This window comes from Callithrix jacchus, chromosome 19, assembly GCF_049354715.1.
Source record: "Callithrix jacchus isolate 240 chromosome 19, calJac240_pri, whole genome shotgun sequence".
In the NCBI taxonomy this organism is placed as follows: Eukaryota; Metazoa; Chordata; class Mammalia; order Primates; family Cebidae; genus Callithrix; species Callithrix jacchus.
This window is the reverse complement of record NC_133520.1, coordinates 24,325,279-24,352,366: the sequence shown is the minus strand read 5'-3', so window position 1 is coordinate 24,352,366 and position 27,088 is coordinate 24,325,279. Positions and strand designations below refer to the sequence as shown.

At 38.7% G+C, this 27,088-nt stretch overlaps 1 protein-coding gene across 1 annotated transcript in view; it reads right to left on the bottom strand.

The window, feature by feature from the left end:
* Positions 1-570: 570 nt before the first annotated feature.
* The window catches only part of CRB1 (crumbs cell polarity complex component 1), a 223,616-nt gene continuing 197,098 nt past the window's right edge, over positions 571-27,088 (bottom strand). Inside the window, exon 12 of the mRNA XM_008985348.4 lies at positions 571-1,356. Within this exon, the coding sequence (XP_008983596.2) occupies positions 1,141-1,356 (216 nt within the window). The 3' untranslated portion in view covers positions 571-1,140. The remainder of the gene's footprint in view (positions 1,357-27,088) is intronic.

Sequence of the window (27,088 nt, the reverse complement as noted above, 5' to 3'; positions counted from 1 at the left end):
GAGTAGTTGAGATGGATGGATTCTTCTAGAGCAGATGTAAAAGTTCATGTTATTCAACATGTTGAGCGTATACCCAGAATATATATGCATCTATTCTTACATTGTATCCGTATTCTACAACAGCAGCATGTGTCACACATTTCAAAGCTTATATAAAAATATAACCAGATGCTTTGTAGAAAAAAAATAAAAATAGAAGCCCCAGTATTTTATCCCAATATCCCATAGTCTTATACACATACTCCTCAAAGTACACACATTTAACTTTGGAGTTCTTACCTGTGGACACTGTCCCTGTTTGGCACTGACTTACTTAACAGCAGCTGAAAGAAAAGAACTTGATTTTTTGTACTTGAGAATCTGAGTTTTCCTTCATTTTGATTTCTATCTAGGAAGCGTTTTGACTTAACCAACCCTCTACAAAGAGTAATAATTTTAAAATGTAACCAAGTAGAGATGATTTAGTTAAAATATATAATTCATAAGCAGGTTCTTCAAATGTTGCTAGAGGTGACTTTGGTCACACATAGTATCACAAAAATGCAAAAAGTACTCAGAAAGGAGAACAACCACATTTCAATTTTTATTTGTTGCCATTGGGTCACTTTTTTAAACCACAGGTCATTCCCATGGCTTTCTCTGCATCCATGAGTGAGGGACAAAAGTATACGACCCATTACTGGTATACAACAATAACCTTGGACCACATGATAGGAGAAGTGAGAAATGTAGCCAATTTCTTTCCTGTAGCTTCTGTGTAAACATATGGCAGTTTACATAGAAAGTACAGAAACCTGAAGTGCAGACTAAAAGTGTCCCCGGGTTGAAAAGAGGAAAGAGTTTAAGTGATACCCACTGGAGATTTGCTCAGAAGACTTTACTCTCTGGAAGATGTTTTTGCTAATTATAAGGCTGAAATCACTGGCACAAACTTATTCTGCGATTGGCTGATATAACAATAAAACAATGGTGTCAGTGAAACCACGTGAGAAAGTCTTTAAGGTAGTTGAAAGACTCACTCCTGTAGTTCCAGTGTAATCCCAGTTGCAGATTCACATCATCAGGCATGTCAGAGACCCCTGAAGAACAGTCGTCACATTCACAGTGTGTGGATCCCGATCTCCAAGGGACACAATGCTCCTAAATCAGTCTCTCCATCGCAGGGGGCGGCATCAAGTTCCACATTTCTACTCGAGAGCCCTCCTTCTCCTGACGGCTGGGGCTGTAGGTTCCCTGAGTTGCCCTTTTGTTGGAGGTGACAACAGAAGCAACGACGGCCAGCAAGAGGATCAGTAACAAGGCGAGGGTCACTGAGCCAAGAGCGGTGAAAACATCCGAGATCAAGCCACCTGCCAACTGGAAAGATTGAAATCGTTGGGATGTGGATACTACAGCAAAGGCAAATAAATATTCAGGACAATGAAACTATCCAGGAAGGAAGATCAGCCAGAGCAAGCTGGTACCACTCAGTACTGCAGAAAGACCAAGGAATTACACTAAAGTCAGATGTTCTTATTCTCAAGTCATTTGTAAATAATAATATATCCAGCATCTAAAGTCTACAGTCAGAAAATACGGCATGAAATATCTATCAAATTTACCCAATCTCTTAATCTCAGTGACTGAGATCATTCATGTAGCAACAAAGGCAAAAGATGAGTCCACACCTATATTTGTAAAATGATTCTACGTCCATAACTATGTATTAGTCATGATCTCTTTCCTCCCTTGCCAAAAGTTCTGATTTGGGACTGAAGAAATGGTTGTTTTACAGCTTTGTTTAGTTTTGATGTATTGGGAAAGGATGAAATTAAATTAGTTGGGTCTTGTGGGAAAAAATCTTGAGACAGAGGAGGGACTGTGACATGCTAGTCTCACGGGGTTTCCACAGGAATCACGTTGATTCGGATTCGACGTGGCAGTTGAATGGTTGTAAAGGCACATGAGCTTAATGCTGAATCTAAGCATCTAGCAAAAGAAAGCAGCAGGTAGAGCCCTGTCAAGGGGAGCTGGATCCTGGGCTCTCAAGAGTTGTTATTTTTACATAACGGTTTGATTAATGTTAATTCCAATGTGTTTGCAAAACACTTTTTAGCAAACCCCGAACTCCATCAGTTTAACAATGGGTAACATGAAACTGTGATTGAGTTGTATAGAATTATTAAAGACAGAAAGCAGTCACTGTCTGAATTCTGAAACTGATTTTTTTCAGAGCCATATTTCTGTCAGAGTAAATCAGGAGTAAACTCTTTTACCTTCTCATTTAGCTTTCTCTAGGACGCATCCCCACATTACCAAGCCAATCTATTACAAATGAAATCTTTGCTTAACATCCTAGAGAACTTAAATATCTTTTCTATCATTAGTCTCTTTTATTTTTGTTCCCTGTGTCTAGGTTTAAATTATTATACAATAATATAATATTCTAATATCTTCAGAGTATTGTCTTGGATCTACTCGTGGTAAGCCTTGCTCAAATATGGTTTATTAGTTAGTGCATTCATTCAACAACACTTATTGATCATTTACTATGAGCATTTACTGAGCTAGGAAATAAAAATTCAAAGACAAATAAAAGTTTGGAATCTGGAGCTCAAATTCTGGAGATAGAAGAGGAAGACACACACAAACACATATACAAATAATCATAATACATTATAGATAGGTGTTAGACATAATAATCATAATACATTATATACAGGTATTAGACGGTGTGATGAATTAATTGTGTTGGGGCATAGGTGGAGTAAAATTGGAAAGAGACATGATTATCCTTTGAAGGATTAGTGGATGCTCAAGTACTCCAAGAAGGAAATTTCACTTGAACGAGACAATCTCAGGTGGCTCATGCCTGTAATCCCAGCACTTTGGGAGGCTGAAGCGGGTGGATCACCTGAGGTCTGGAGTTTGAGACCAGCCTGGCCAACATGGTGAAATCCTGTCTCTACTAAAAATACAAAAATTAGCTGGTTGTGGTGGCAGTTGCCTGTGATCCCAACTACTTGGGAGGCTGAGGCAGGAGAATCGCTTGAACCCAAGAGGTGGAGGTTGTGTAAGCTGAGATTGCACCACTGCACTCTAGCCTGGGCGATGGAGCAAAACTCTGTCTCAAAAAAACAAAACCAAAACATAAAAGGCAAGAAGATATAAAAGTCCATAGAATTTAGGGAAACAGTAAGAAACCCAGTGTGGCCAAAGACATTGACCATGAATGTGTATGTTTGAATTGGTAAAAGATGAGAAGAGTTGGTGAGAGAAATACTATAAAGCAGAAGGATCTTGTCAAGAAATGTGAAGGCCACACTAAACTCAGACTTTTTCCTGCAGTCAGTGAGGAGCCACTCAAGATATTTAATCAAGAGCATGATATGATAAGATCTGGTAACAGGGTGGAAGATGGGAGATAGTGTAGGTGGGGAAGAAACTGGAGGCAGAGAAGTTAATCTTATTAGTCATGATAAGAGATTACCTATATCTAAATTTAGCCAAAGAGTGAGAATTGAAGGGAAAGATTGGTTGAGAGAGATTTCTGAGGTAAATTCGGCATCACCCCATGTCAGATTGGGTGGGGTACTGTGGAAGGGAGGAAGGATGTTGATACTACATTATTATTATTATTATTATTATTATTATTATTATTATTTGAGATAGAGTTTCGCTCTTGTTACCCAGGCTGGAGTGCAATGGCGCGATCTCGGCTCACCGCAACCTCCGCCTCCTGGGTTCAGGCAATTCTCCTGCCTCAGCCTCCCGAGTAGCTGGGATTACAGGCACGCACCACCGTGCCCAGCTAATTTTTTGTATATTTAGTAGAGACAGGGTTTCACCTTGTTGACGAGGATGGTCTCGATCTCTTGACCTCGTGATCTACCAGCCTCGGCCTCCCAAAGTGCTGGGATTACAGGCGTGAGCCACAGCGCCATTATGAGCAGGTGGATCAGGATGTCATTCATTGAAATTGGGTTCACATGAGGTTCGTGTAGGAAGACTATGAGTTCAGGTTGGGAAAAGCTGGTCTTAGGTAGCTTGGAGACATTCAAGACTTTAGTACTATTAGATAATTAGAAATAATTTTACTATCCCATCTCCACTTCACATTTCTGTGAAAAATTCTGGGTTATAACAACTTTTCATCCTCCAGTGATGGGAGCTTTTGAAGTAAAGCATGTAGAACTTCATAGAGTTCAGTAGTTTTTTTAGAAAAATAGTTTATGTTAACTAGAGGGCAAGCTCTCCATCCATACTGTATGATCATGCTTTTGTTGTAAATGATTATATCTTTGATAAATAAAGATAACTCTGCCCTGGGAAAGAGGAACAGAACTGTAGAGTTGGTCTTGAAAGGTCAAAAGGCTGAGACACAGGAGGGAAGATAAAATCTAACCAGCAAAACACCTTCGTAATAGCCAATGATCTTTAGAAAATGCACACTCTGGTTCTTAGATTCTGATTTTATCTTAATCTATCCAGTAAATCATGTCATCTTTTGGAGTAAATGGCTGTTCCTGGGTGAAAGAGTTGGGAGTGTCCACACCCATGCATATGAGAGAAAAATCATTTGGTTTGTCTCTGTTTTCTAAACTTTTCTGGGCCCTTCTCTTCTCATTCAGCCTGAGATTGATTACACTAGGTAAACTGAGGCCTCCTAGATCCTCTCATCTGCTTCGTTGCGACAGGAGAGGAAGAAGGACTCATGGGGGTAGGGACCTGTGTCCTTGTTAGTACCCCAATTCAGAAGGCTGAACTGTTTCACATATTTTGTGATTTCTGAGGAACCAAGTTCTTCATCTACAGTTGCTTTGCTGTCCTTAAAATGTGATAAAAATAGAAGAGCAAATGTAAGGCCTGGAATCCAGGCCCACTCTGCCAGTCCTGGCTGTGTAATGAAGTGGTTAAGAGGTCAGTCTTTAGAGGCAGAGACCTGGGTTTGATTCCTGGCTCTGCCAATTACTTCTGCAAACACAAGCAAGTTATTTCACCTTTTAGAGACTCATTTTTCACCACCTATAAAATGGAATATTAATATCTACTTCAAAGGATGGGACCAAATAAAACACGAAGAATGTAAAATACAAAAAGCACAGCCTATAGGAAGTTCTCAAATACATGAACATATCAGTAGTCATTAGTATACCATTTATCATTACCCCTAATTCTATTTGCTTTTAGAAGATAAACTAGAATTCCCTCAGGACCTTGCAGTATGACAAGGGAGCCAACCTAAAAACCTAATATTGCAATTCCCAGCCTCATATAAAGTTTTTGATGAAACAGTTCCCCTAACTGTATCAAATAGGGCATGTCATTAAGCTTTAGAGTGAACTGAATGAGTAGGGTTTTGAAATCGCCTCTTGAGGGCCCTTTGCTTTTATATTCCCATGGTTGAAAGGCTTTTTTTCCTCTACTATTCTTCAACTGTGCTTAAAATATACAGCACTAGGATGGATCTTTTGATAATTGAAACTGCTAGGACACATGAACTGATGATGGAGGCCTCCGGTGCAGGACGAGGTTTAAGGCCAGCCTTATTTGGATTGGTTGTGCTCTAACACTGCACTTTTGAATAACCTTTTTCTGAAAAGACAGACCCCAAATTAATTATAAATATTATGTAAAATTGTTTTTTCTAAAAAAACGACATGCTATCTCTAGTCAGTTATCATATTAACATCTTTTAAAAATGTATATTGTACGTATGATTAATTTAAACTGTGATTACTTTGAACTCTATATCTGCAGAATAAAATAGATGTTGCACTTTTTCCCCTCAAAGAGGATTTATTCTGAAACATTAACTGGGTTCTGGCCTATATAGGACCCAAGCAAGGTTCTGCCATGGTATTCTATGAAACTCTCAAAACCTATTTTGAACCTTCTTTCCTGTCATATGCTGGAATATGCTAGCACCATATATTAACATGTGGTTTTCCTTTTAATCCCAGAGGAGAAATTTCATCCGGTTGCTTCTGAAGGGGACTTGGAGACAGCATGCCCTGGCTAAGCAGATAGAAAGGGGTTTGAATCCAGTTTCGCTGCTTGGTTAGTATACTTAGCCTACATACACTGTTTTCCCACTGCTCTCAGAAACGTCTTAAGAATGAAAGAGCAAATTTAAGGCCTGGGATCCAGCCCTATTTTTGCCACTCCTGGCTGTGTCATGAAGCGGTCAAGAGCCCTGGTCATATACTGTTTTCCACAGTATATGTAGGCTAAGTATACAGAATGAGGACAATAATTCCCATGTCTTAGAACTGTTCTGAGCGTTATAGTGTCCAGTGGATATAGAGTTTCTCATGGGACACTCGCACAGGACGAGAACTTTGATCCATGTGGTTGCTCTTGTTTATGATCCTGAGCGACCTTCCCCTGATTGATTTTCACGATCCTGTTGGATTTCAGAACCCCTAATATCCATTCAGGGCTGAACTTGTGAACAAGGAGGTGCTTCAGGTCATCACGCTCACTGTGCTCATGTGGCACTGGTAGAAGGGTGTGCAATCTGGGTCTATCAGAACCAGCTGTTACTAATTGCTTGACAGTTCATCTAATTTGGAAAACACAAAATGAGCTGGAAATAAAAGAAAAGAGATGAATTCTGTTGTCAACATCAGGATCTATCTTTCACGATATTTAGGGCTGACGACAGCATTTGAAATAACGTGAAAACAGTAAACATATCAGAAGGAACCCTGAAAAACTGAAATGTTGCAGGATTTTTTTGGACAATGTAACCTCATGTTTCAAGTGAATGGAGGTGCAACCTCGAAAGCTTTGACTTAAAGTGAGGAAATTCAGGAACGGATGCTGCAGCCATCACCCTCCCTGAGGTCCTTTCTCTCATGCCTGCATTTTATAAAACCAACAGAAGTATGTTTGTGATTAAAAATGGAGACAATATTTGGGGTTAAAAACTGGCTCCTGGAAAACACTACAGTGGAGTGGATTACTTCAAGTCTTTCCTGGAATTCAGCTGTATATATATATATATATATCAGTTACACAGAAATATGTGGAGACAGTTTAAGATGGGAAGTTAAGATGTTTGAATGTGCCCATTGATTACAGGTTAAGTTCCAGCTTCAATATGTGCATTTCTGAAACTAGTTGTGTCTGTGTATTTAGTGTTACATCAAATAACCAAGTAAGACCATTATGTGCAATTCAGAGAATTAGTGATTCATGGAAAATTCCTTTAAACACATTGTGTCTTTAAAATGCTAGTTAGAATATTTGTCTTCCATCTACATATATTATGCAAAATAAAGTCATCTCTTGAATGCTTATCCTCTAAAATTTTTAAGAAAGGAATAAAACTTCGGAGAGCAGTTCTTGTGAATTATTATTCTAACGAGCAGATCGTCAGCTTGGTGGATGGTAAAAACCTCCCACACAGTCCTCTACCACAGATACAGTCCTTGAACTATTTCTTATCGGTGAATTGTTAGAAATGGCCGTTTCCATAGTAATATTGAATATGTGCCAAAACCCTGTTTTTAAAATTAATATTGCTATAGCAGCCAATTTTCAACCGTAAATACACTGTCCATTTTACAGTCATAAGGGGAAAATAAGGTATTAAAAAGCCAAAAGAGAGGACTCGGGGAGTATCCTGGGATAAGGAGGAGGCTATCCAGCCAGATGCTCCTTTCACCAAATAAAAGGCTTAGGAATGTGAAGAAAGGACAGCGATCAGAGAGCCACCAGGCACCTTTCCTTTTGAGCAGCAGACCGACAGCAGGGAACAGGGGAGGGAGGGATCTACACTGCATGCTGAGTACCATTTTCTCCTTGGCACTGCCCCATCTCTTCATCTGTCTGCTCTGCTTCTCCCAGAAAACAGACACGCTCCCACTGGGAGTGCTGAGAACAAAACAATGGTGAGCTATGGCCCCCTCCAAGGGCTGTAAGACTGCAGTTAGCAGGGTTTGAAGTTCCTTGCTGGAAGAAGAAGGAATCCAATGTAATGTCTTTCTCATTAATTCTCACCACGTGATTACAGTTTTTTTTCTTTTTTTAAAATTAATTAATTAATTTTTTAAAATTGCATTTTAGGTTTTGGGGTACATGTGAAGAACATGCAAGATAGTTGCATAGGTACACACATGGCAGTGTGATTTGCTGCCTTCCTCCCCTTCACCTACATCTGGCATTTCTCCCCATGCTATCTCTCCCCAACTCCTCACCCCCCACTGTCCCTCCCCTATTCCCCCCACACTGGGGTCTCCCAGTGTGTAGTGATCCCCTCCCTGTGTCCATGTGTTCTAGAACTATGCTGATTGGGGTCAGCACAATAGCCAGGGGAGGAAAAAGCAAGCTGTGATGGGACAGTCTGGGGAGCCACAGCCTGGAAGATGCTTCCTGGGAACCTTCTGATATGATTTCCATGCCAGGAAGAATGGCATAGCTACAATAGAAAGGAACAGGCTACAACAGCTACTTCGGAAATGTCCTGTGGATACACTGGAGATAAAAGAGAAAAAAAAACTGATCTAACATAAGGATATATATTTGGAATTCTAGTTCCAGGTTAAACAACCAGCCTCTTAACATTAACCCAAACGTGACATATTTCCTCCCGTAGACCTTTAGGGAAAAGACTCAGTGACACTGAGATTTGACATGTGCTGCGACATTGTTCATAAAGAGACACGTTTATTCCTGTATTAAACAAGTTGTGTAATCACAATGCTAGCTAGAAGTAGAGTGGTGAGCCCAACAGGCCCTGGCAGGAGCCAGCACAGGCATTGGATCTGTCAGAGTAAGTATCAAGACGATTCACAACCTCTCTCCTACTTAGGATACCAGATTTTCGGCAGAAGCAAGATGCAGCTAGAAGTTTGAGGACATTGCTTTTATATTTTCTCTCCATAAGCAGGTGGTATAAGTGATAGCACTGTTTTCTTTGGAGCACATGGCCTTGTGAATACAAATGATCTCTTTGTCTCATACAAGAACCAAATCCCAGCAGCTGAAACTCAGTTATATTTCATTATGTTTTGTAAATTTAGTGTTGAAAGATAATAGCTAGACAATTTTTCTGACCCTGTGCCAGTGGTTTGCCAGATGTTTTTAATACAGTATACTCTTTAATTCTCCTAATAACTCAACTAGGCAGGTGTCACTGTTTGCTGTCACCTTCTTGGGAAGACCTTCCCTGACCATCGTCTTCGATGGCAATCAGCTTTCTTTCTCTGAAGCACGCAGCACCATGTGAAGTCTCTAGAGCTTATGTGCGTCTCCTACTGTAATGGAAGCTCCATTCAGGTGCCGATATTTGCCTTTCTTGTTCCCAATTGTCTCCCTGGAGCCTGGAACAGCGTCTGTTCCACAGAGACACTTCAGACTGCCACTTGGCAGAAGGGAGTTAAAACGTAAAGAGCTTGTCCAGCACATGCACTGAGCTATTGACTTTATCAACACAGAGCTTCTTCCTCTTGGGATTTCTACCGAATGAAAACGTCAGCATGTGTCCAGCAGAGGAATGGAAGCAGCAAGGGGAGGAGCCATCTCTGAGGTGCTGCTGGTAGACTTTGATGTGGCAGAGAAGGGATAAGATGGCCCAGGAGCCAACCAGACACGAATACGGTTATTATTCCTTTCTGTGAAATCACCAACAGTCTGTTTGTTTCTACCTTTTCCTGCCCCTCATATCTAGAATGGAAACATTATCAAGTGACATAATCAGGAGCTGGTAGTGAGGATGAAAAACAAAAATAAAAGTAAAAAATAAGCAGCAGCCAGCTATCATTTGCTATGTGTGAATTATTCTTTTTGTCTCTGTTAGATGAACTACCAGACGTTAGCTTGGCCTATTTTGGTCTCAGAAAAGCTGTGTGGACACTCATGCTTTCCTCCCTTTTTCTCTTTTCTTTTTATTTCATTTTAGAAAATAGTGGTGGCTAACTAAAGATTCAGAGTGTGTAAATCATTCAGCGCTATGAGCTGCAAACACTTTTAGTTTTCAAGGCACATTCCTTTTATCTCTTCATTGCGCTGTGCCCAGACCCATTTGTAACCAATTCCCCTACTATTCTGTTCAAACTGCTCTTTTCTGCATTCCCACAGTCACAATGCTGGTCCAAGGCATAACTGTCTTCTCCCCAGGTAATTCATCTGTTCTCTATATGCTCTTATTTCCTCCAGAATCTACATCCTTCATCCAGCTCCACAGAAAAAATGACCTTACTTACCTGACTAGGAAGCCCTGGGAAAGAGCTGTATCAAACCTAACCATATCAAATATACGTTGGTAATTTTATTTATTTATTTAGAGACAGGGTCTCACTTTGTCACCTAGGCTGGAGTGCAGGGGTGCGATCTTGGCTCACTGCAGCCTTGACCACCCGAGCTCAAGCAATCTGACCACATTGGCCTCCCAAAGTGCTGGGATTACAGGCACGAGTCACCCCACCCAACAATTTATACGCTGAGGCTCTTTAACTAATGAGTCCCATTTCCCCATGAGGGTCATCATCAGTTGCAGCCTGGCTAGTACTGGGGGTTCCAGCAGAGCAAACACTCCTTGCCTGCCACTTTTCAAACAGGAGTCACCTGCTCCTGCCAAACCACTTCTCCAGGCTGAAACATGCTGATCATTCAATCCTGCCTCTCCTCTTCTTAAAACACCATTCAAACTTTCTCTGTACTGTGCAAAGCCTCTCTAGGGAAGCCCATGTAACTCCCCTCACCTGTGACTCTTACACAGCAATGTCCAGGGCCAGCACGTTTTTGAGAAGAGCTGTAGCTAGGCCTGCCTGGCGTAGCATATGCACATGAATGTGTAGCTGTTGTTTAATGTGAGTTAAGCCAAATTCTGTCTCTCCCTATTCTATAGTAAGGAATGACTCTGTTACTCTGGAACTTCCCAATAATATAAAATGCAGTCCTTCACACAAGTGGCTGATCAACTGTTACTGACTCACACACTTGTAACACTGATTGCCCTGTTTAACACATTATTAAGTTATTTTCAGTCACAAGAAGAGTTTTATATAGGCCAGAAAGTTTGCTGGTGTGAAATTCATTCATTCATTTCTTCATGCATTCATTCACTTACTCAACAAAATTACTACTGAATGCCTTCAAAGTTTCAGATGGCATAGTAGATCCTGGGGACATGGAAGTAAAAGGCATAACCATCATCTTTAAAATAATTCACTATTTAGTGGGGCAGATATATAAACAATTACAGTTCCATGCGGGTGGTGTCAGTTTAGAGGTGAGTGTGAAGGAAGAACAAAGAGAAAGGAAGATGGACCTCACCGCATCTCTAAGTTTCTCAAAGGAAGTTTCTGGGAGAATGAGGTAAAGAAGAGTGTCTTGGGGTGAAGAAATCCCCATGACCCAATTGTTTTAAGGAGAACAAGAAGCATTCCTGTGGTTCTGGGACACTTCCTGCATGCCTGGGAAACTTTACAGAAGGGTAGCTTCTTATGCTGAGCCACAAATGGAGAAGAAATAGAATAGGAAGTGGCAGAAAGCTCTGCACCAGGAAAGTGTTTACCAAAAACTGGGCATGTAACCCATCCAGATACCATGTCAAGAAACCCGATTTCCTCTCTCTCAGGAGGGCCAGAATGGAGGGAACAATTTCATGTGTACTCACTGCTGGTCCTTTCCTAGCCTGATGACTAATATCAGTTAATTTAAACATAGCAGCTTCATTATTTCAGTCCCCTTATGTATCTGCTGGGTCATCTACTAACCTGCATTTTGTAGAGCAGAGAAAGATTTGAGTTTCTTCAGATCCCATTTCTCCCATACTAAAAAATTTTAGAAGGTGAGGGATACATTTACCAATTGATTTTATACAGAATTCCAAAAGCAAGAGAATATCCAGTGACAAAATAATTAAAAGGGCAGGGGATAGTTTGAGGAAAAAAGATACTAAAAAGACATGCCAATTGGTGACTAAATGCAATTGATTGCATCCTGGATTTAAAAAATCTATAAAGGGCATTACTGGGACGATTAGGAAATCTGAATATGGATAATATAGAAGATGTTAAATTTCTCGAATGTGATTCTAGCATTGTGGTCATAGAACGAAGTCATCCTTCCTAGGAGATACTTAGTTGTAAAGTGTCATGCAATCTACTTTCTAATCATTGAACAAAATAAAATACACTTATATGCATAGAGATAAAGCAAAGGTAGCAAAATGTTAAAAATTGGTGATCTGGGTTAAGGATTTACTTACATTAATCGTAACCTTTTTTCCAATTCTCAAGCTTGTGTTTTTTTCCAAGCAAATTGTTGGAAAACAATTTTAATTTTTTTTTTTTTTAGACAGAGTCTCGCTCTGTCGCCAGGTGCCAGGTTGGAGCGCAGTGGCGCGATCTTGGCTCACTGCAACCTCTGCCTCCTGGGTTCAAGCAATTCTCCTGCCTCAGCAGGAATTGGAATCCTCCAATCCCCATATTTTCAGATCTTGCTTCTTCCGTTATCCATTCCTTGGCTATTCCAGGCCTTGCTTATTTCTCTTTGCTCTATACTTTAATTGCACAATAAATCTTGCTCCTAGTGACGGTCTTATCTCCTCCACTAGTCACCGCATGGATCACATCACATGTTACTTTCCTCACATGTTTGGCCCTGAGCTGCCTGCCTGTGCCTTGCACGGTGTTGAACACACAGTGGGTCTTCATGGAATTTCTTATGATCCGCTGGTGTCGGTGTTCTTAACCTATAAGCAGTACCTTGGTTCTCTTTTCATTCCGACTTCTTTCTTCTTTCCGACTTTCTTCAGCTGGTTAAAAGCTGCAATTAATTCATTCTCACATTATGCAGAAAAAATAATGTAGAATCCCTGACATCCCTATGGCTTATCACATATCCCTTCAGGAAAGGTAATCTAGTCTTTGTCATCATATTTATTGCCCTCAAATCAAAACCAGTTGCCAAAGTAATGAAGGTCTATTGGTTTGTGTTGACTTAATCCCTGTCAGAGGAGCTTTAGGAGCATATAAGGATAATTTGACCAGCAAAAGGAAAGCCATAAAAATGATCAAAAAGCCAATAGATATGCCGAGAACACCAAGCTTATTTTACTGAGGATTTATGGCCAATTTATCAGAAAATTATTTGGTCCAAGCCTACATTCAAATAAGTCTCTCACTAATTCAGCAAAGATTCCAACCTCTGAAAAATAAAGCGCCTCCTATAATGAGATACCCTAGTTAACCCCTAACTTGCAGCACATGTACTTTAATTTTCAACAGTTGTGAGACCGCAGTAAATCCAGCTTTTGAATCACTAGTTCCATTTATGCCTCAGACCTGCATTAAATTACTAGAGCCTGAACTGCCTCAGAGCAGACAATGCATCATCCCTTCAACCTGCGTAAGTGTTGATTAATCAAATAGGGCTTAAATGTCGGACATACCCCAGATGGTAGCAGTGCCAACTCCTGCTGTGTCTCAGCAGAAGTGGATGCCAAATCGCCAGGCTCTGCCACACTATGTCAGCTTTGCCCCAGGCCCGACTTTGGAGGTTGTATTTTATTGACCAGACTCAAATTGGCTTCCCCTCGTGTTGGTGATAAAGTGTGGCATCAAGTCACCCATGTAAAATATATTATTTTAACTTTGACAGCTTGTCACTGAAGTCCTTGTTTATGTAATCTATTGTGCCATTTACTCTATTCTTATTTTAAAAAGCAAACATAGAAATAAAAACCTTTCTTTTAGTGTTTCATTGATGAATGTCTATACCTTGCACCTTCTCTTAAATAATCTCAAAAGTAGCCATTTCTATTGTCACTGTCAGTTTACGTGAAATTATCAGACTTTCAGTTTTGAGCTCTGCCTAGTGGAAGATGAAAGACACTATTGTGCTTTAATGGGAAGGCTTTCACTGCACAGCCCTCTCTCTTCACAATAGCTTGAGACTTGCTATGTCTAAACAGAGATGGATCCTGTGAAGCTGAGAGGCTGGTCAGATCCCAAGTGAACGTTACTAAAATCTATGAACTCAGAGCAACTTAAAACACCAAGCAATCTGACAACCAGCAAAGATAGAAACCTTCGTATTATGAGGATTTACTGAAATAGTATTTAGTTTTAGAACTAAAAGTTTCTTTCAGAAGTTGGGCTTTCATAAGCCATTTTGTAAAATTCTATAGGTTTTAAAGTTAGCAGCGTTAAAAAAAAAAAAAGGCCCCAAAACCTTATGTATGACTTTACTAACAGTTCACCTAAATGCCCAAAGCACAACTGGAGAAAAGGCTAGGTTTCCATTTGTATTGAGGAATCTAAAGCATTTTTTTTGGAGGAGACAGAAATAAAGTCTAACAGCATATTTCTATTAGTTTAAAAGTACCGCTGAACTAAAATTGCTCCATCTTTATGTACAAATTTAGCACAGAATTTAATAACCAATTATAAAATTACATTATACAATAAAGCTAAAGTGGTTATTTTATGCTTTGGAATCTTTAAGTCTGTGTTACATACAGTATATAGGGCAATTATGAAATTCACAATGACCACATCTTGTTTTGAAATAATAGTTTGAGACTCTTGCCCAAGAAAGGGTGGCAAGCAGAAGTGACAAGGACTCTGTTCCTTTCCTACAAAAGCCTCAAAGGACAAATTACATGACAAGTTATCTTCTCCTTTAGCCACTGGTTAATTTTTGGAGACTATTTTAATGTAAATGAAGATCAAGTTCTCTGTTTTCTAAGCAGCTTGGAGATCTATTTAAGAAAAAAAAATGAGATAACCTAGCTAATGTAGTTGATTATATTTTATTTCTATAATTTGTTATTCATACTCTCAAAACACAGGTTTTTTTCTGGATAATTCTTGTCTCATATTTGGTATCATTTTGACATGAATTATTTACATTTTTTCTGAATTTTGAAGTCATTGCTAAGAAAATATTCCTCTTAGTGACTTAAATAATCTGAAACAGGGAAATGTTATTTTTTTTAAAGTCCAAGGAGATGTAGAATTGAGTGTTCAAACTATAAACTAAGCCTCTTCAATTTTGTGGTGCAGCATAACTCTCTCTACTTTTTCCCATACCCCAAATAACACTCCCACTGCCCCTTTAAAAAAAATATTTCCCTTGGGTCTATAACTTTTCTATTCAATCACCATTTAGATTGCTTGTCCTCAGGGATATGGCTGAGTTAGAAGCCTCAGGAAGAAAACCGTGATTAGTCACTAGGCTTGAAAAATCCTCCCCAGTCCTGTTTCCAAGGAATGATGCCAATTCTCCAAACATGCTCGGTGCTGGTGTTCTTTTCAGGGTCATTCTGCTTGTACAGCACAGATTAAACACACAGCCTCAGTATTTTCAGTGTTGTGAGGAGATGCATTTACATTCCACTGACAGCGTTGGGTGTAAAAGGAAGCCATCTGCTGTGATTTAGCAACACGAGGAGGAGCTACAACTTTGACAAGCGAGAAGGAGTCACAACATAGCTTAACTCAGACCGGGTCCTCTTTGTGAGGCTGACCTGAGTAGAAATCACCTCGATATTAAAAGGCATTTTTATTCTTAAGCAGTTCTTAGACGTTGGTCTTCTATCAAGTGTTTCATTGTTCTCGTTCACTAAAATTTGTTTGCTACTATCTTTTCAGGTTCTTTCACTAGTTTCAGGAACCCAGAGTAAATATATTAATTCTATGACAAATATGACAGCTAGGTCTCTGATTCTTTGTGCATTCTATCCAGGTAGTTAACCTTTCCTGTATCCGGTTCATTTTCTACACCGGGATTACCTGTAAAATACATTAGAACCAAAAAGTGGAACACAGGAAATGGAAAAAGTAACTACAAGCTGAGGATGTAATATGTTTCTGGCATTTTACATGCCATCTCTTAATTTTCACCACAATCTAATGATATAGAGATTATTCTTAATTTTCACCACAATCTAATGATATAGAGATTATTCTTAATTTTCACCACAATCTAATGATATAGAGATTATTGCGTGTATTTAAAAGATGATTTAAGCAATTCATCCAAAGTCACACAGCTAGGAAGCAGCTTAGAATCCAAATTATCAGGGCTTGTTTACTTACACACAGCTGCATCCTTAGATAGAGCACTATATAAATGTAAGCCCAAATCTACCCCATAGTTTCAACTGTATTACCCTTAGTTGGCATATTTACAGACTGAAAAAAAAGTAAAAACGGTTATTCTACATTTCAGGTCTCTTACTATACACAGTGCTTATGTAACCAATCGTGCTTCTCTGATTACTGATGTTTGTTTAGTGCTTTTTTAGGACTTTGCATGTGAGACTAACTTCAATAAAGTAGACTGATGGGTGGAAGGGTTTTGTTTAGAGTTCTAGAGAGGTGCTTAGCACACAGTAGGTGTCAGGAGCTAAACTGTCACTACACAGTGTCTGCATAGACCTTGAAAGATTGAGCAGGAGAACAAAGAAAATACTCCATAATGCACAACTTTTAGTCCTATGCTTTTAACGTCCGAGTATGTCTATGAAGAAGTAAAACAACAATGAAGAAAATCTCCTGGGGCTGTGGCTCATGTAACATAGCCACGTGCGCCCCTCCAGTTTTAACACAACATCATCAGGATGATTAAGAAGGTAGCTGTTTCAGCGCTTCACAGTGTCAGGAAACAAGGTATCAAGCCAACAGCTTCCTTGATAGGTGCAGCACTTAGATTGCAGCCATGTTTTGCTTCCAACTGTAAATATTAACGGTGAAGAAGAAAAAAGAGACCTGCATTGGCTATAGGGTGCCTGAGCTCAGCATATGACATGGCACTCTGGCGTTCTTTGCTGAAATGTAGATAATTGTACTTGTTAACGAGTTTCCATGTATTTTCACTCCATCAGCAGGTTCTTGAATCAATGCTTAGATTAGGTTTGACTACATCAGCACAATTTGACTTTGACGGAAAGTTTGAAATTCATGTGTAATTAAAAATTATACATCAATTTCCTAATTTTCCAGAAAAGACAGCTAATCCTTTTGGGAGCCATAGCATTTATACCTTGTCCCTCAAAACACACTGGCTCCTTTGCCTCTAACTCACTAAAGGAGTCTGTAATGCTTTTAGGACAAAGAAGAATATTTAGGGGCAAACTGAGGGAGGTTTTTCACATGTCACCCACTGCCAGGAGGTTTTAAGGTTTCCAGGAGTATAGGGGAACTTCGGAGTCGTTTTTATACTCCTTTTGAGACACTAAGTTTCAAAGCCATTATAAAGGAGCTTATATTTCCTTGTAGATGAATGTAAAAAAAAGAAGAAATGGCCTGAAAATAATTGAAATAATTTACATGAAAACATACACATATATTCCACTATATATAAAGTATATCAATATTACTTATCATGCCTGAATTCAATAAATGTCAGTTGATGAGGATGGCGATACAGTTGTTCATAAAATGCTCCTAAGTTCTTTCATTGCAATGGCACATTTCTGCCTATAAAAAGTCTAAGGCAGGCCGGGCTTAATGGCTCACGCCTGTAATCCCAGCACTTCGGGAGGCCGAGGCGAGTGGGTCACAAGGTCAAGAGATCAAGAACATCCTGGCCAACATGATGAAACCCCATCTCTACTAAAAATACAAAAATTAGCTGTGCATGGTGGCGCATGCCTATAGTCCCAGCTACTAGGGGGGCTACGACAGGAGAATCTCTTAAACCCAGGAGGTGGAAGTTGCAGTGAGCCAAGATTGTGCCACTGTACTCTAGCCTGGCGACAGAGCAAGACTCTGTCTCAAAAAAAGAAGTCTAAGACAAAAAGCTTATGCTACTCCATCATGTACAAAATCAAGAAGAATGACAACATTATGTATGTATAAAATGTGGAAAAGTCAAACTATTTTTTTATAAGGACATACTTTTACATTTGTGTAGCATAAATTCTAATCGGCGTGTCCTCTGCCATGAACTCCTGCAATTCATGGCATGCTATGCTTTTGTCTTAATGTATAATTTCAAGACCCATTCATTTCTATATTGAGAAAACTATTCAAACAACATGCCATCTTTTTCTTCTTTTCCTGTCAACTTCAGAGTTCATAATGTTTTGCAGGGGCTGAAATTTTTTTTAACTGAGCTGACAAATTAGATGGCATTGTAAAACAAATACAGCACTCCTGGATGTAAATGATGAGTAAGATCTGATGTAACCAGGTGCAACTTGGATTGTTTGCCAGGTAGAGGGGAATAGATTCATGTGTCGAGCCCAATCTGGACCTCACTTTTAACCAAGAGAGCGTAATAGGGGCTTGTGAGTTGCAATATCTGATCATTGGAATGAGTAAATCAGTGGACAAGTCTTTAAAAGGAAATTGACAAACAATGATGGTCTTTGTTATACCTCTCTCTAGCTTGAGTGCCATGAGAGCAAACACACAGAATGCAGCCTACTCTTCTGTCATAGAATATTTAATCTGAAGAGGCAGCCACTCAAATGCTTTCCCTTTATGCTCATGTGCATCACCTTCACGGCGCTCATAACCCATCGCAGGCTCTTTCCATCCCAGAGTGCCTTTTCACAAAGGTGCACATTTTCCGCTTTGGAGTAGTATAGGCAGTCTTCCCCAGCCATGGTGGGAATCCTGTGAAGTATTCCTTTTCTGTTTCAAGGCAGAAGACTAATTATGCACAATTAAACACAGAATGGATCTTTTTCAGCTCACCTCACAAGGTGAATGTGAAGCTCAATGTCATTCCTTAGGGTTCTGTAAATGAATCTTTAAGTTGATGGGCTTATATTGGTTTCTATAATGTGAGAGCATTTATATTGGTAATTAAGTGGCAACACAGTTATACCAGCCAAACACGCACAACCTTTAACCTCAAGAAGCTGCAAATAAGGATAATTTACTTATTGCCAGCTGTGAATGTCTTTAGTGTTCACAGGACTTACTGGTACAAATAAATAGATTCTGGATCCCATTAGGGCCATAGAACAAATTTTACAATTTCTTTCCCATTTACATTCCTCATTTGCCCCTAGAACTGTCCTTTAAGAAATTCCAGAGTTCCCTGTACAGAGTTGGTTGCATGCTAAACTTCCGTTTTTGTACACTATATGTAATGCCATCTCTTTCTAAACACCTATTTTACAATTAAAAATGTTGAGACTTCTAGAATTTTCTGGTAGGACAGTCTGCTTAAAAACACTCTCCAAGTGCTGCACTTTACAAACTAGGAAACAGAAACCCTGAATTATATACTGGAGGAAAAAAAAGAGGATTTGAGCTTAGATGAACTGTGTGACCCCAAGTCAGTCACTTCACTTCTTTGGGCCTTCATTTCAGCATCTGTAAAGTGGAAATAACAGTGCTACTGATGGTGAGACCTAAATGAGACATTCCGTGTTGAGTGCATGTGGTCATTATGGCCTAACATCAGAGAAGGCACAACTCTTAGCTGAAAGAAGCACCATAAGAATCCTGGTCATCTGATGCAAGCTTTCTTGTGCACTGGACTGTTAACTCCCCTCAGGCAGTTAAGGGTCTGCTTTTATAATCTCTGGCTTCTTTAACTCTGAAAATAGACTGCACTAATCACAGAAATATTCAAACCGCCCACTGCTCAATATAAGGCACCTTTTACATTGATCTGCACAGCAGAGAAATTTTCCAAAGTGAGTAAATATAGTTCCTTAATTTGATGTACATTAAGATGGTGAGTAATAACATCAGTCGGTTGCCCCAGAGACTTTTTTAGTGGTGCTGATCCAGGGAATTTGCTCAATTTTTAGTGAAGGAAGACTTAATCTGATTATATCTGAACCTTCCCAGACCAAAACATGTCTTTGGTCCTTTGAGAGAAATAGGAGAGCATCACAGGGCTGAAAACCCTCAATTAAAAGCCTCAGTTAAGAACTTTAGGAAGATTCAAATGAAGTAAAAAAAAAAGGGGGGGGTGTGGAGGGCTTAAAGCAAGATGTACTAACAAAACTATGCCTAGAGAAAGCTTTTAATTAGCAGAAATCAAAAATTGGGCTAAAAAATATGTGTATTTAATAAGCTAGTTTCACAAATCAAACTCCCAAAAAAATCTGCTCAAGAAAACTTTCTGTCTGAATAACATATATTTCTAAAAATTCTGGAAGAATAAACAGTTCGTATTGCTTTGAGTTCCAAAATGAAAGAATATGTCTAAGAATATAATTCAGGAGTTTTTATTGATAAATTCATCATGGAAGCAAGATGCTACCATTTTGGTGTGAGATCCTACCATGGTCTGAATGTTTTACATTCACCCAGATTTCACTCACTGAAACCTAATCACCAATGTGGCCGTATTAGAAGATGGGGACTTTGGAAAGCAATTAGGTCATGAGGGCAGAGCCTTCATGAATGGGATTAGTGACCTTATGGAAAAGGTCCCAGAGAAATGCCTTGTTCCTTCTGTCATGTGAAGACAGAGAGAAGATACCATTTATGAACCGGGAAATGGGTGGGTCCTCACCAGACACTAAATCTGCTGGTCACTTGATCTTGAACTTCCCAGACTCCAGTACCAATAAATTTCTGTTGTTTAAAAGTTGCCCAGTGCATGATATTTTGCTACAGCAGTCCAAACAGAGTAATATAGGTCCTTTCTAGTAAGAATGTGAGTTGTAGCCATATATAATCAAAACCTGTAGGACATAGCTGAGAAGAAAGCATGGCATATACCTAAATCATAGAATTATGGAATGACTTTCTTCTCTGGCTTGATTTTTACAAAAGGTTAGTCAATGGAATCCATAATCTAATCTTTCTCTTAACTTACCCACTTTTATATCCTATGATTTCCTGACAGTCTTTGCGTATTAAAACCAGACCTATCTAGTCTCTGTTCTTTATTCCATCTAAACTTTTTTCCCACTCTCACAACTTTGTGACATTTTTCTCTCTTGAATGTGTTCCCATTTTCTGTCCTATAAATAATCTTTCTCCTATGTCATGGCCTAGTTTAATTTCTGTATCCTCCATGAAACTTTCCCTCTTGCAATAGCTCATAGTGAATTCTGTGAATTTATACTGTGCTTTGACTCAGTAACATAAATTAGGAATTCATTGTTTTCAGGATGTTTCATAGTTTCTGGACAACTAGATTGTAGTTTCCTTAAAAGTATTATCATAGGAACTATATATTATCTTTTGCTGATTCCCTGCTCCCCTTCTTCTCTCTCTGTGTACTATCCATTGCCAGATGTATTGAAGAAACAAACATGTGAACGGAATGGCTACTTTGGGAAGATGCTCACATTCTTTCAGCTGTAGAGGATATGTGGAAGGCATCGACCCCAGTGACGCTGCATTGTCATGGGACTTATGGAAGGACAGAACATTGCATTTCCTGCCTAGAAGCCCAGAATGTCAGCTTATCCTGTGGGGAGCAGTTATTGCGATGAAGGTGGCTTACAGGGAGGATGAATTGGCAATGAATAGGTGGGAGTGGACAGCATAAACACTTCATACTCAACTGAATTTGGAAAGAAGAGAACGCTTGGAAATTTTGTTGTAAGGCTTTCCTGACAACTAGATTTATAAAATGATAAGCTTTAGTGTTATTAATTGCACTTTTGGGGCAAATGCAGAAATCTTCATCCATGTCCCTAAACCCCTGTGGCTGCTGTAGGGCTCTTTCTACTTGTGAATTCTTCTAGCTCTTTACTGGATCCTCCTTTTCTTCTGGTACCACCTATTCTTCCTTGGCATATTTCTGCTCTCATTGCTTAGGGCCTCTTCAAATGTCTGTGTTGACACTGATTGTTTTTTGGGGCCAGTGCCTTAAGTTTCCTTTCTTCCCTTATATCTATAAGCCTTTTGGTGATCCCTGAGGAAGGTTATGGCTTTAATGATTGTTTTCCAGATTTTCCTTTCCCTACTCTCACAAATCTAAAAATGCATATTAAGAAGAACGAAAAATCAACAAAAACAAGGGATAATTATAAACACAGTGTGGCACTTACACTATTAATAAAAACACGGGCATTGTGACATTCTAAGACCTGTTTGCTGACAGCCATACAACTTATTTGTGAATTTATTTCTCCAGTGAAAAACAGTTTATATTAAATTAACACTTTGGTAGCAAATAATGAACAATGTGAAAAAGCATGTCAAGGGGAAATGTGCTTTTTGTTCTTCTGAGATAATGCCTGCCCATTCGTTAGGAGCTGGATCAAATACCTTCTGTATGAAGCTTTTTCTGCCCTCTCCTAAGCCCCGGAAATGTTATAATTTCTTCCGTGCCTACCACATACCATTCTTTCATTCATTCGTTTATTCCTTTGGTACACAGTGAAGCACGACTCTACCGGGAATGATTGCCAGGTACTTAAGTTACAAAGATGAACAAGACATCTCCTCCACCTTCCTAGAGCTCACAGGATGGAGGATAAGGCAGACAGATGAAGGCTTTTGCAGTATAGCTAATTGGTAATAGACGCAGATGCTCCATCTATGAAAGCGTGTGCTGCAGCTTCTGAATTGCAGAGCCTTGGAAAAGGCACTTAGCCTCTCTCTGACTCTGAGTTCTCCTCAACAAGATGAGAAAATAATATTACTTAACTCTTGGGACTTTGTGAATAATAATTAAAATAATGCTTATAATGACCTTAACATAGTTTCTGGCTCAGATTAAGAACACCACAAGTATTAGCCACTATTAGTATTATTATACAACGCTATGATAGAGGTGTATTTAAGACTGTATGACAACAAGACCCTCCAAATGCTGATTGAGTGGTGGAGGCAAGCATGGAAATCTTTACTGAAACATTATGAGAACAAATGTATTTGACTAGGCAAAGGAGAATAAAATGAGGGTTTTAGGGTCGAAGAACGATGAGCAACATATGCTTTAAAATATCTTTTCAACATTGCAGCAGCGGGCAGCTCTTACTCGCTTTCAAGCAAGTAGAAGAAAAGGACATGACATTCAACAATTCAACCATACTTATCTTACTTCAAAGAGAAATTCCACTCCTCCTCTCAAACCACGGAGATTTTTAGGCAAATTGAATATAACCTGCAGGGATGCTCTCCTAGTGTCCTTGGCTGTGTCTACGTGATTATGTTACAGACAGGACTATGTCTTTAGGGATCTCAACTGCATCTGGGTTTCGTTTAGGGAAGGGTTAATTTATATCAAATTCAAATTCAAGATGAATAATAGGGTTTCTGTGCATTGGGTTCTCAGATGGAATTGTTCTCGTAATGGAGAGTGTGGCTCACTTGTCTCCAAGATAGTATCATCAGGAAAATGGTTACTGATGATCAAGCCTTGCCTTTTTCATCCTGTAAATTTGAAAGGGAAATGGTGGCTCACGCCTGTAATCCCAGCACTTTGGGAGGCTGAGGCGGGTGGATCACAAGGTCAAGAGATCGAGATCATCCTGGTCAACATGTATCCACTAAAAATACAAAAAATTAGCTGGGCATGGTGGTATGTGTCTGTAATCCCACCTACTCAGGAGGCTGAGGCAGGAAAATTGCCTGAACCGAGGAGGCGGAGGTTGCGGTGAGCCGAGATCGCGCCATTGCACTCCAGCCTGGGTAACAAGAACGAAACTCCGTCTCAAAAAAAAAAGAAAGAAAGAAAGGGAAACGGGACAATTTTCTGTACTTAGTATATACTATCATTTTCGTCTTAATTTCAGTAGTAACTATAGGGCAGGCTGAATAAATACACACACACACACTTCTCAAAGCTAGAAATTAACCCTTCAAAATTACCTCAAAAATACCTCATTCATCATCTCAATCACTTAGCTAGTATTTATTGAGTATATGCTACATACTCCGGATGATGGTGGCTATTAAAAAATTCAAGAAAATAAATTGATTTCAAAATAAAATCTTTTCCTGAGTTTTAAGGTATCAACTAGAGTAATTATTCATTTATCAGTCATTAATACATATTTTGCCACTTTGAATAACAAATATAGAAGTATTGAAATCCTCTCCTCTCCTCTCTCTCTCTCTCTGTCTCTCTTCTCTCTCTCTCCCTCCCCCTCCCCTCAAAAAGAAAAAATAAACAGCAAAAAATATATATAGAGAGAAGTACTTCAGCTTTCCTTTAGAACTGTGTTGTTATTAGTATAGGATTATCAAAGAAATATTAGGGGAAGTGGATAGAAGTAACATATTTGTAGCTATTTGTGAAACTAAAATAAAGTCAACTAGACAATGAAATGATCATGAATATAATTTCCAAATGATCAAATAACTTCCATTGTAAATAGCCTATTTGGTTTTGGATGCCATATTTAATATGTGGCTTCCTTCTGTGTATAATTAGTCTCCAAAAGATATCAATAGTTCACATAAAACAAATTTGAGTTTCAATAACTACAGTTATGAGAAAAATATAATAGCCATCATCTTTATAACATTTTAGAAGGAAAACCCCTTTTAAAGAAATTTAGGAAACCTATACACATATAATCCACGAATAAGTATCATGAGTCATGGAAGTTTCAAGCAGAAACAATATTAAAACAATTATCAATTTCAAGTCAGTCATTTTGGTATTTAAAATTGTCCAGATATTAGATTCCTGGAGTCTTCTACATGCTATTCAATTTGTTCCCCCAAAAGAAGATTTAGCAATGAATTCAATGAACTGCAGCTGCATTTCCTAAAGACAATGTATGTTATTAAAGGAAAAAAAATTCACACTATATAAAATTTATACTCTCCATTCTTAAAATTAAAAATTAAAAGAAACTAATTTCATGTTATGTTAAACAAGACAATGGCATGGTATCCAGTTGCATACTAGCAGTTTTCAGTTTGGTTGACAACTCTATTTTTTTTTTTTTTTTTTGAAACAGAGTCTCACTCTGTCACCCAGGCTGGAGTGCAATGGCATGATCTCGGCTCACTGCAACCTCTACCTCCCGGGTTCAAGCAATTCTCCTGCCTCAGCCTCCCGAGTAACTGGTATTGCAGGTGTATGTCACCCGTCCAGCTAATTTTTGTATTTTTAGGAGAGACGAGGTTTAAACATCTTGGTCAGGCTGGTTTCGAACTCCTGACCTTGTGATCCACTTCCCAAAGTGCTGGAATTACAGGCTTGAGCCACTGCACCCAGCTATTTTTAATAGATGGAACTTATGCCAAAAGTTCTCCCTGAGTTAAAAATAAGAAAAATTAAGAAAATTGGTGCAGGCAACTTTATTGTTTGCTTTGAGTTATTTTTGTCAGTTAATTGGTTTGTAACATGTAGACTTGATTTCTGAATGATCTGTGATAGACGTCAATTGCATTTTAAAGATAATCAAGTGAAACTTAATGCATTCTCCTGGGTGGGTAATAACTAGGCTATGTCCTAGTTTGCCCAGAACAATATCAATTTAGGCCGTTGTCCTAGAATAAGTATTAATAGTGTTGCTCTCTTTCACTTTGGTGAAAATGCTCCAATTTGGACAAAAGGCAATATGGCCAAAATGGCCAAGCTTGTCATAACCAATATATATCATTATAGACATAGTGGAAATATCTTTATGATTTACAAAATTAGAGAACTCTTATGTATAAAGCTATGTACTTGATTTTCTTACCTAAGTTCTTTGAAAGCACAAACACACTTTTTTGTGTATATTTTAGTTGTTTACATGCCTGGCTCAGAGCTTTGCCTGAAAGAGGCCCTTGACAAATGGTGATGAATGAATAAATGCATTATTTTAAAAACCAGTTTACATCAGTCCAGTATTGTAGCAAGGCAATGATCATTTTCGGGAGATTTTAGTAGATGATGAGATTGATTTGACAGCTAACACAAATGCTGCATGATTTGGTTAGCTGGTCAACTCAGTAGCAAACATCAATCTAGTTATTTCCCACAGTTGTCCCTGGCTTAACAAACCAACCAGTTTAGTTGGTTACACCTATAATCTAGGAGATCCACTCTGTGGGTTGCCTGGTTCCATTCTATTCAGAACACATGAAAAAATGTGTTTTGAGGGTAAAAGCCTATGTTGCATGATGTCTGTGAAGCCTGCAGCATGACCTCACATTATGAAATGAAGACCATTGATTATACTTGGTGAAGCAGAAATCTTAATAACGTGTGAAAAGATGAAGGGAAAACAGATTAGTGAACTAAATTAGACCTGATTTTGGTGCTTGATACTGCATCAAAATAACATTTATGAACAATTTCTTATGTTTATTTTTCTTCAATTTGAAATATTTTAAAATCTCTAAGTAACTTTTTAAAAAATTGTGGTAAAATCATTTTACGTGAGATCCTACTAACCAAATTTCAAGTGCACAATACAGTATTGTTAACTGTAGGCACAACTGTTGTACAGCACTTCTCTAAACCTTACTCACCCTGTATAATTAAAATTTTATACTTGGCTGGTCACAGTGGTTCATGCCTGTAATCCCAGCACTTTGGGAGTACATATATACATGTCGGGACTGTATATACTTATATATAATTTAACTATATATATATATACACACACTTACTTAATGACATCTCCCCATTTCCACTTCCCCCTTGCTCCTAGCAACCATAATTCTACTCTAGGAGTTTGACTCTTCTAGATACCACATATAAGTGAACTCATACGATACATGAACTTCTGTGATTCGCTGATTTCACTTAGCATAATGTACTTCTGATTCATTCCTATTGTAGCGTGTGTCATAATTTTATTCTTTCTAAGGCTGAATAATATTCCATTGTATTTTCTTTATTCATTTATCCTTTGATGAACATGTAGCCTGTTTCCGTCTATTGGCTATTGTGAATAATGCTGAAATAAATGTGGGAGTGCAGATACGTCTTTGAAATCCTGATTTCAATTATTTTGTATATATACACAGAATCATGAAGCATATGATAGTTAACAAATTATATGATAATTCTATTTTTTTATACAGGTTTTTAGAATGGCGGAACCATTTCTACATATGTGTAACTTATTTAGAAATCAACTTAATATGGTTTGTTACTGAAGATAGTGCTGCATCCTGAATGACCTGTGGCTTGGAATTAAATACTCCCAGGTGCTAAACCTTGCTGTGATCCTTATTTGTTGGGTGACCTTGGGCCAGGTAACTAGCCCTTCTAAATCTCATTTTCTCCGTCTGTAAGATGGTATTATAATATTTATCTCATAAGG